The 10,007-nt window shown below is 46.1% G+C and overlaps 2 protein-coding genes across 7 annotated transcripts in view; one reads left to right on the top strand and one right to left on the bottom strand.

The window, feature by feature from the left end:
- Positions 1-101: 101 nt before the first annotated feature.
- tkfc (triokinase and FMN cyclase) lies at positions 102-5,920 on the bottom strand. Its single transcript, XM_004084444.4, has 17 exons — positions 5,814-5,920; positions 5,147-5,336; positions 4,969-5,073; positions 4,712-4,899; positions 4,560-4,638; positions 4,393-4,482; positions 3,715-3,749; positions 2,621-2,705; positions 2,463-2,552; positions 2,270-2,386; positions 1,674-1,793; positions 1,353-1,490; positions 1,173-1,279; positions 1,002-1,108; positions 688-721; positions 527-619; positions 102-461 (listed from the first exon to the last, which is right to left on the bottom strand). The coding sequence occupies exons 1-17, from the start codon at positions 5,817-5,819 to the stop codon at positions 303-305; spliced, it is 1,743 nt and encodes a 580-aa protein (XP_004084492.1). The 5' UTR covers positions 5,820-5,920; the 3' UTR covers positions 102-302.
- Positions 5,921-6,643: 723 nt separating this feature from the next.
- Positions 6,644-10,007, top strand: part of LOC101175047 (exocyst complex component 6B) — a 109,793-nt gene continuing 106,429 nt past the window's right edge. For 2 of the 6 annotated variants that reach the window (XM_023948956.1, XM_023948955.1), the window contains exon 1: positions 6,645-6,812. In XM_023948956.1, coding sequence (XP_023804724.1) covers positions 6,724-6,812 — 89 coding nt within the window. In that variant the 5' untranslated portion in view covers positions 6,645-6,723. Of the gene's footprint in view, positions 6,813-10,007 lie in introns of all 6 variants that reach the window. The other 4 variants (XM_023948958.1, XM_023948957.1, XM_023948961.1 and 1 more) reach the window with 3 other exon arrangements.

The following is a 10,007-nucleotide window of genomic DNA, read 5'->3' as shown; positions in this document are numbered from 1 at the left end:
GTGATGTCATCGTTTTTGGTGTCGTTCACTCAGCCCAAAACTCGTCTTCGCTGTAGGTGTGTGTGAATTTTAGTGGGGGGTAAAATTTTCACTCAAAGACAGAATCTCTAAAGTGCTTGATTTTTATTACAGTTACTCAGATCAAAAACAGCCGTACAGAAATCCAAACGTGACGTTTATTCTTAATCTGTTGGAGTTCTGGTCCGCTCCGGCTGCTTCCTGGGGTTTGGGACCACAGAACCTTCTGGAATCAACGTTGGCGTTTCTTATGTTGCCATGGAAACTCCCGTGCATCTCCTGCCTCACTTCTCCTCCTCCAGAGTTTCCAGGACCGCTCTGAGGATGGCAGTCACGGCCACAGCGCCGGGATCCGGCAGGGTCACGCGATCGGCGGCGATGTAGCTGGCTCTCCCCGCTCTGGCGGTCATGTGGCGGGTTGCCTCGGCCCCCAACGACGCTTTCTGTGGAGTCGGGGAAACGTCAGAGGCGGAGCTGATGGCGAGACGCCGCGGAAACGTCAGCGTACCTGAACAGCGGACCGCAGTACCGCCTTCTGCCCACCAGGTGAAGCGGTGGTCAGCTTCATCAGCTCTTCCGCCACGGGACAAAGAGCGTCCAACTGCAGGAGTAAAAACAAGACGATGACGACTGAAACAGGAAGTGACATCAAGGCGTTTTCCTCCTCACCATTGTTCGGTCTCCAGGATCAGCGCCTCCATACCTGAAACACCAACGTCACATTCAGGCCTTAAAGAATTATTTTTGAAATATTTTTAGATTACTTTCCTTCCTAAAAACACTTTTATTGATATTGTTTTTAAATTTGGAAAAAAATCCTCTAATAAAACACATTTTTTTCTCTTTAGAGAGCTGAAAAATTAAACTGACAACAGGCAGGTTGACCTTTGAACTCTGACAGTTTGTTTTCCGGTCTGATCTGATCAACTGATCTGCTGAACAGAAGAACCGGGTTTCTGGCCAAACCAAACGGTGCCGTTCACCTCCTCATGGCCTGCGTCCCAGCATGCACTGCCCGAGCCCAGGCAGCGGCGTCGCTCTGGCCCTGGGTCACGTGACCCGCGGCGGCGGTCAGGAACAGGCTGTAGAGCTGCAAACGCACAGAGGATGAGCGGGAACAGAGACGCCGACTTCAACCTTGAACTGGCACGCACCGCTCCTGAAGACCCGCCCATCTTCTCCTCGACCAATCCGGAGAGGACGGAGAGCAGTCGCCCGGGGCAACCTGGAACCACGTGACCCTGCAGCCACTCCTGAGCGGCTGCGGGACCGGGATGGAACAGACCGTCAGCAGGTTCTGGTGTCTGCCGGCTGCGGGGCGGGTGGGCTCTCACCTCGGGCGGCCTGAGCGTGGGTGGTCCCGCAGTCGCCGTCCCCTGAAGCGCGGTCCAGAGAGTTCAGTTCCTCCTGCTTCTCCAGGAGGGCGGAGCAAACCTTTTCCAGCGCACGCCGCATCAGCGGACTCAGAGGACCTGAAGGGAACCACGAGGAAACATCAAAGGTCTTCAGTTCTAAAGAAGCAAACTTCTTCTGGTTGAAGGAAGAATCTGGATTCTTTCTTTAGATTTTTCTAAAGTGGTTTCAAATTTTTTCCATGCTAAAAAAAAGAACAAAAAAAAAGAAGAAGAGATCCACTGGTTGCCATGGAGACCCACCTTCCACCTGTGTGTCATCCTGCGGCCGCGTCTGCATCACCGGAGGCTCCGTGATGTAGCCACGCCCACTCACACACGCACTGCTGAGGTTTGGCCAGGCGGGGGCGCTGGTGTCTGCATCTAGATGGGACAGAGTCAAAGATTTTAAAAAATTAAAGCTTTGTAAAAATCAAAACATGGTCTAAAAACCAAACTCTGTTCTTTATGGGTTGAATTTAATAAAAAAAAAAAAAAAATCAGGTGTTTGAAATTTTTTCGTTGGTTTTATACCGTAGATTTTTTTGCAGTTCTAAAAGAATTAGGAGTGAAATAAAGACCGAAACTAAAACTAAAATAAATAAATAAATAAAAATAAGACAAATCTAAGACAAAAATCTACAACAAAAAAATATTCAAAATTGAATTTATAAAAGAAAGTGTAAAAAAAACAATCCTAATAAAAAATCTAGTAAATAAGAGTTTTTTTTTCCATTTTTAAATTTTATTTTTTTAGCTCTAAAAAATTACTTTGAAAAACAAAAGAAATAATTGTAGTGCCATATATTAAACCGTTTTTTCATGTGTTTTTCATGTCTTTTTCCTGTCTTTGAACCCACCAAACAGCCGCAGCAGCTCGCCGTCGGCCCTCATCAGACTCAGAGACACCCCCGCCATCTCCAGTGATGTCATAAAGGACCCGGACATCGCCCGGGCGACCAGCACTCCGCGGCTCTCTGTCAAACACGGAGCGTCACCAGACCCGCCGGAGGAAAAAACCACCACACCACCTTTGCTGGTCTGCTGGCTCACCAAGGCAGCCGATGGCGGCCCGAGTCACCACCGCCATCTCCAGGCAGGACAGCGCCCCCAGGTTGTTCACGCACAGAACCACAGAGTCGCCTGTTGAGGAGACACTCGGGTCAGACGCGTAACCAAAGCCTGAACGCGGCTGCCCGGCCACACCCCACCTGCTTTCAGCGGCAGGTGGGACTGGCTGTTGGGGTTGGTCATGTGATCCAGCATGGTCTCCACCACCTGGTCTGCAGACGCCACCTGTGACACAGAACCGTCAGAGTCTGCGGGTTCGAACCCCGACCACGTTAGAGGGAGAAATAACCGGATTGTCATTTTGTTCAGTTAATTCAAAAACAGTAAACATTGTAGACGTAAAAGAAAAATGGATGATTTTAAGAACTCTCCTGATCACGTATCGCTACACGAGTTTTCACGACCGTTTTTCACGCTGTACGTAAAAAAACTCTCGGCCGCTGAACCCAAACTAAGTCTTTAAAATACCGTACAGCTGGCTTCACGCCGCCGACTCGTGTTCACGCGCCCACTTTTGAAGGAAAACCCGCGTAAACATGGCTTCCGCGTCCAGAACGCTCACGCTCAGACGCCGCTACGCACGTGCGTCAGTCCGGTCGTGGCTCTGTGGACAGAAGTTCAACCGGCTGATAACAACACTGAACGGTACCGGTGTGTCGGTACCGGATCAGAACCGGGCCGTGACAGAAAAAGCCTGGAGCCGCTTCAGCTGTTCACACCAAAGCCTCTTCCAGCCGCGTGTAGCAAACAACAACAACACAAAAGAAGAAGAAACCCCGTTTGTTTAGTGTGAAAGGAACCTTAAATTGGGAACCGCAAGTGACGAGGAAGAAAAACCAAATTAAAAAAAGTTTAAAATATAAAACAGCAGCTGTTCCTAATGAGCAATAGTTTCATCTTGTAACAGTTTTAGGTTTAGAGCTTTTTTATATTCAAGTTTCTTATTTTTCTTAGAATTTAGATTTTCTTTTTCAAATTTATATATTTTTTTAAGTTTTTAAAATGTCTTTCAAATTTACAATGAACTAAAAAAACCTGTCTAATAAAAAATTACATATTTTTTTTCAAATTTACAATCTGGGTTTTCCCTTTCCTTCCGCCCAAATCTTCCCAACATTTACTGCTTTTTAGAAAACGGAACAAATGAAACTTCATCCAGCGGTAAAATCCTCCTCAGCTACAGTAAAAACAAACCTGGGAGAAATCTGATGTTCTATCAACAGATGGATCTCACCTTTGACCTCTTGATCCCTGGCTCACCGTGGATTCCTGATTGATGGAAAACAGAAAAAGTGATGGGGAGTGGAAGGTCCCATCTTGTCATGAATGGGGTGGGAACCGTTTGGAGATTCGATATCCGGCGCCGAATTGGTACTTTTAAAACGATGCTCGAATGAAACGGTGCTTCAAAACTGAAAAACGCCTGAATGCGTCTACGACGCTTCGTTCCCTTCTTTCTGACAGTGCTGCACACACGCTGTCGCCATGACGACGGGGTTTTTTTTTTGGGGGGGGGGGGGGGGGGGAGCATTGAACAGGTCCCTCTGACCCAACAGGTCACTGAATTCGGTACCAGAAATCTTTTGCTGTGAAATACAGACAAACGTTTTTCCATTTTGACTGAAGCTCCACCCACACTGATGGCCCCACCCATTCTTATATAAATGGGTGGGGCCAATCACTGGAAATACAAAATGATTGACACCACAATCTGGGTTTTTTTACTCAGTACCTGGAATCCAGTACAGGTCGGTACTGGTACCAACTTGGCACAGAGTTTCGGCACCATCCCCACTCATGACTGAGCCTTTAGTACACCTCTCTGGCTGCACATCAGTCTAGTTACAGACATTGTTACTAAAATGGAGTGTTTTTTCGGACTCGGTTGCGTTGGAGCTTCCTGGACTCTCACCCAATCCCAGCTCCATGTCTCCAGGCGGAAGCTGGAAGGAAGGCAGGCAGCCGGGAACGCTGCAGGGGGACAGGCTCACCCCCAAAGTGCCTGAAATGCAGGAATCAAGCCTGACGTGTCGGGAAAAACCTCAGAGATCACAGGTTAGAGTCCGAAGAACAACTCACCGATGCCTTTCAGAGCCTCCCTCACTCTGGAAACGATGTGCTCCAATGAGCATCCTTCTTCTGCCAAAGCGCCAGCCAGCTGACACCAGAGGCGAGACACCTTTGATCGCAGTGAAGGCGTAACGGTGACGGCGGCGGCCGTCTCACTGTACCTTATGTATGAAGACGGTTCCACAGAGGCCCCGCCTGCCCGCTTTGCTGGGCAGATCGAAGGCGCAGTCGTCGGCTACGATCACCATGTCCACGGCCACGCCCTGGTTGCGCGCCTGCTCCGCCGCCAGGCCGAAGTTGAGACGGTCGCCAGTGTAGTTCTTCACGACGAGGAGGACTCCAGATGCTCCTGGGAAAGAGGGGAGGTCCTGAAACGGTCACCGTGGCAACCTCTATGCGTCGTTTTGGCGGGGGTTACCTGCGTTGTGCATACACAGAATGGCCGCCAGGATGCTAGCAGGAGGCGGCGACGCAAACACGGCCCCCGCCACCGCCGCAGACAGCATTCCGGCGCCGATGTAACCTGAAGGGCCAGAGACAGGAGCTCAGCTGCCACCCATTCGGTCGCAAGGATGCGAACGCCGTGAAGGGTCTACCTCCGTGTGCGGGTTCGTGCCCCGACCCCCCTCCAGACACCAGGGCCACCTTCCCCCTCAGGCTCTGGAGGTCAGAGCGGACCACCACCCTGTGGCCCTTTAACAGGGACTGGCCCCCGGAGGCCCTGACCAGGCCGCAGAGAGCTTCATCCACACAGCTCTCCACTGAGTTGATCAGCTTCTTCTGCGGCTAAAAGAGGCAGGGAACACATTTATGATCAATAATGCTACTTCACCTTATTCTGTTTAATATAGAGTGACTTTATAATCTGTGGAATCACTAAAACCCACAAAGATTGACGTGGAGTTATTTGTTTCTAAAATGACGGAAGATTCACTTATGTCTATTGGGAGAAGAAAAGTTTAAAATTCTTGACAAAAATGGCTTAAATGCTAATCTCTACTCAATAGCAAAGATCAGACTAATCTTTGTAAACGATATTTTATGATACCGTTTAGGTAAATAACGTGAAATGTCCCTAAAACCCGTGAAAAAGGCTCTTAGCTAGACCTCGTTATCACTGCTCGGACTCTGAACCCTGAAGTGGGCGCGCGGCACTGCTAGCTTAACAGGGCTTTTAATACAACTTTATAATTTAAATAATCAATAAATGGGCGCATAGCTGATTGGAAGTTTTTGAAGATCAATAAAAAACACATGTTGTACCTCCATTGAAACTTTGGTTTGTCTCGTCCAGCGTCACAACAGCAACACGCCGATGCGCTAAGTTAGCTCTGGTTACGGCTAAACCGGAAGTGAGGTAAATTTATTACAAAATAAAACAGAAAAACCGGATGTTAGGTCTGTTTGTAACCAAATCAATCTTATAAGAATAAAAGTTGAAAGAAATGTTAAAACCTATTAAGTCCTTTAAAACCAGTTACTATTATTTTTTTAAAGGAAATGAGCCCTATTTCGATTTTTCTATGGGCTGATTTTTTACTTAAATAACCGAAGACACAAATAAGGTGTTGTAAGTAAAACATTAGAGATTATTTAGTAAAATGAATATCTCCCGTATTTCAAAATAATTTTGTAGTTCATAGGTAGACATCACTTTAAATTTATTAAAAACGTTTGGTGGCATTTAAAAATGTCGTTTTGATGCATTTACTTTATGTATTAATAAATGTGAGGTCATGTCAAATTTTATTTAGATATCTATTTATAGGAAAGTCTAGGGGCAATTCAATAGCTGAATTGAAAATTGCATTGTCATCTGTTGAAAATGTATAAGTTAAAAATTGTAAAGGTTTAAGTGAAGGTGTTGGTTTGATTACATAACCTGGAACAATTATTGAAATTAACCGCCTTTACAGTTTGCTTATTTGAAGTCACTTATTTGTTGTCAAATTAAATTAATAAACGTTAAATATGTCCTTAGTTACGAATACTGACTTTGTAAAAAGTTTTATTGGACAAAATGGCAAAAACTAAGGAAATCGCCGCTCACCTGGCCTACTCCGTAACAAAATCGAGCGAACTTTGTAGTTCCCTGCTGTGTGACGTAAGACGCGCAGCCCTCGCGCTCGGCTCAGATCGGCGCAGCTCTGAACTGTCCGGATCAACATGCAGGATGGCGAGTGTGGAGATAGCCGCCGAACACGAACGGATTCTGCGGGAAATTGAGAGCACAGACACGAACTGCATCGGACCGACCCTCCGGTGAGTCACCGCCTCGCCGTCCGCCGCTGGAAGGGAACCGACCCCGCGGTGTCGCTATGCGGGGGGAAGTTCGGCTAGCTCCAAAACTTTAATGTACATGCTTCCATTATCGGACAGCTATCCGGCTAACTTTAGCAAACACCAAAGCTAGCTAATTAAATCCCTCCAAACCGGCACCTAAACCTTTACAGGACCTTCCGACTGACTAATTGGACTCATGTTTTTAAACTGACACTTTTATTTAATTTTTGTTTTTAAACTCTAACGAAGTTATCTACAGGTATTCGAGCCGTTTTTGATCACTTAGCTGATTAAGCTAACTAATTTACATTTTTCCTCACTGTGTTTTCGGGGACCTCTCAATGGAGAACTGCTAGCCGAATAAAAACTACTTCCCGTTTTTTTTTTCTTGGCTCCAGAGTTAGTCATTGTACAAATGTGCTTTTATTTTAGAAAAGTTTATGTGGTCTTCTTAACGCAGGCTGTTGGCTTTGGTTGTGGTATCAGGGAGTGTCAAGTGCAGCAGCTTGACAAACCCTGACTGTGTCTGCCTGCTCTGCTGCATGACTGATATGTCAGACAGTCCTCTGTTATCTGTCCAGACTCCCACAGAGAAGACTCTCTCGTTCTGGATCATGTTGGATCTTTTAGGTCACAAATTCAGCGTCACAGTGGCATTCCTTCACCCTCATCTGAATCTGCTTCGGCTCTTTCTGTTTTTTTACACTTAACCAAAAGAAAGCCACATTCAACATTTGATCCGATTGCAGGACGAAATTTAGCTAATGTTGTAAAACTTCACATTTTTAAAAATGTTGTTTTTTTGTAAAGAATTTTGTTTGTTTTGGTAAAATGTTGGGCATCACCTGATCATAATACTACCACCACAGAAAGTGAATAGGTATGATAATAGGGAGATCTTTCTTTTCAATTTGACATGTTTGCATTGTTTTTAGAACTTTGTGCGTTCCAGGTCGTACCTATATTCTTGTTCGTAGATGTGTTCTTGGTTGTATGTGTGTTTCAGGTCGTACGTGTGTTCTTGTTCATACGTACGTTAATGTTCATGTATGTGGTCTTGGTTTTATGTGTGTTCCCATTCATACGTGGGTTCTTGTTCACATGTGCGTTCTTGCTGGTGTATGTGATCTTGGTTGTATGTGCGTTGTTGGTCGTCCGTTTGTTTTTGTTCTTGTGTTCTTAGAAGCGGTATTGGGTGTATATGTGTTCTTGTTCGTAGATGTCGTCTTGACTGTATATGTGTTCTTATGCATTCCTGTTCATGTGTGCATTCGTGTTGGTGTATGTGGTCTTGGCTGTACATGCGTTCTTATATATATGTTGTTCTCGTTCATGCGTGCATTCTTGATTGCAGCTGCGATCTTGGTTGTATGTGCGTTGTCGGTAGTACTTGTGTGTTCTCGGTCACATGTATGTTCTTGCTGTGAGCAGCATGATAGGTTTGTGCCTGTAAAATCAGATGCAAAGGTTTCTGTTTACCGACGGCGTCTCGGCGCTCTTGGCTGGCAGTGTTTGCGGCGATTGTCCGCAGAGGAAATGGGCAGTGAATGAAGAGGGGAAATGCAGCTGAGGAACAAGGCTATTCATGGCTTATCAAAGGTGTGTGTGTGTTTTTCTCCCCTTCCTCTGTGTGGAGTGTTTTCTGCTCATCCTGAGTCCCTCCAGCCGGACCCTTGGATTTTTATTTTTGTGTTAAATAGACTTTAAAACACCAAATTAATGCAGATGTGGCACTGATCTGATGGCCTTTGAATAGCTGTCATCAGTTCGGGTTGGCGGTCCATTTAGGCCATCCGGAGAGGCCGTGTGGGCCGATCCAATCTGACGGGGTTGTGCGACACCTCTGGGTGCCACATTCCTCTCCTGGGAATCGGTGTGTGGCGTTCCAGGCCTGACAGCAGTGTTTCTTAGTCATCTGCTCACACTCTGCTGTGGTTTTCATCTTTTCCAGCATCTCCTTCCTGTTCCACTCTCAGCTTTTCCACTCTTCCTCATAGGACCGGTTTTCCTCGCCATCCGCACCGTCACTGGCTAAATTTAGTCGGGAGTGAAGCACGAGAGAGTTTCAGAGGCAAACGCAGCTTTCACAGCTGAGTCGCTCCTCTGTAGATGTTTGTACAGCGCTAAAGGACAGTTTTTATTCATAAATAACACAATTGAGGATTGTATGTTTTTTGTCCTTGGCAAACGCTGTTATATCTTCCATAAATGTCTCTTTTCATCTCAGTTGTTTGTTGTTGTTGTTTTTTTTTGCATCTGTCAGATCTGCTGCTTCATGTCGGGCTTTGGTTTGAAGATTTTCCCGGTTCCAGCTTCCTCTTTGTTCTCGTAGCACCCATACAGGGGTTGACCCGCATGGGTGCTGTAGGTTTCAGGGTAGGCTGGGTCCATGGAGGGTCATAGTGAAGAGTAGGGCTGCACGATATGAGCAAAACTTGCGATGTGCGATATTAGTGATCAATATTGCGATAACGATATAATTTGCGGTATATAAACAAATGACAAAAAACAAATGACCCTCGTTGATGTAGGAGGCAAACATCTAACATGAAACGGCTCATCTGATTGGTCAACATCGGAAAGGGTCCATCCAATTGGTCAAATGCATAAATGGATTTATTTGATTCGTTAAATGCTTCAAGCTGCCATAAGATTGTTTTAGCACATTTAAGGTAACCATTTATTGCGATTTTTGCTGACTTTTGCGATATGGATATTACACTGCTTGATATTGCGATAACGATAAATTTGGGGTATATTGTGCAGGCCTAGTGAAGAGTGTCTGCATCTTAAAGGAAGCGCAGGTGTGTCTTGCAGTTCCCATAGGCTATCTTAATTCACTCCATGAATGTGGAACGTACCATTGGCTTGGGTGGAATAAGTCTGGTAACGTACTTATGGCCCACGAGTGATGGTGTTATACGGTGCCCTTACGCCACAGTCTACTCGCCCCAAAGCCGGTGTGTGATCTGGTGGACCAAGCTCTGCTCGGAGACACAGTTCTACCGGAGACGTGGTTCTCCTGAGTCCGGCAGCTCACCCAGAGACAAAGCAGATTGCAACAGGATTAAAATTCTCTTGTTGTTTTTTCCTTCAACAGCTTGTTGCGCTGGACCCGTTTAGTTATTGTTGCCATGGCAACTAGGCCACAGCCAACAGCAGGAACGTTCTGAT

The sequence above is a fragment of the Oryzias latipes genome, chromosome 18, assembly GCF_002234675.1.
Source record: "Oryzias latipes chromosome 18, ASM223467v1".
In the NCBI taxonomy this organism is placed as follows: Eukaryota; Metazoa; Chordata; class Actinopteri; order Beloniformes; family Adrianichthyidae; genus Oryzias; species Oryzias latipes.
The sequence above is the reverse complement of the archived record's forward strand: the minus strand, read 5'-3'. Positions and strand labels throughout refer to the sequence as shown.

Coding starts and splice junctions, on each gene's coding strand:
- tkfc (XM_004084444.4), bottom strand. Junction 4,639..4,711: donor GAACCGTCTTCATACATAAG/GTACAGTGAGAC, acceptor CTCTGGTGTCAG/CTGGCTGGCGCTTTGGCAGA. Junction 722..1,001: donor GGGACGCAGGCCATGAGGAG/GTGAACGGCACC, acceptor TTGGTGTTTCAG/GTATGGAGGCGCTGATCCTG.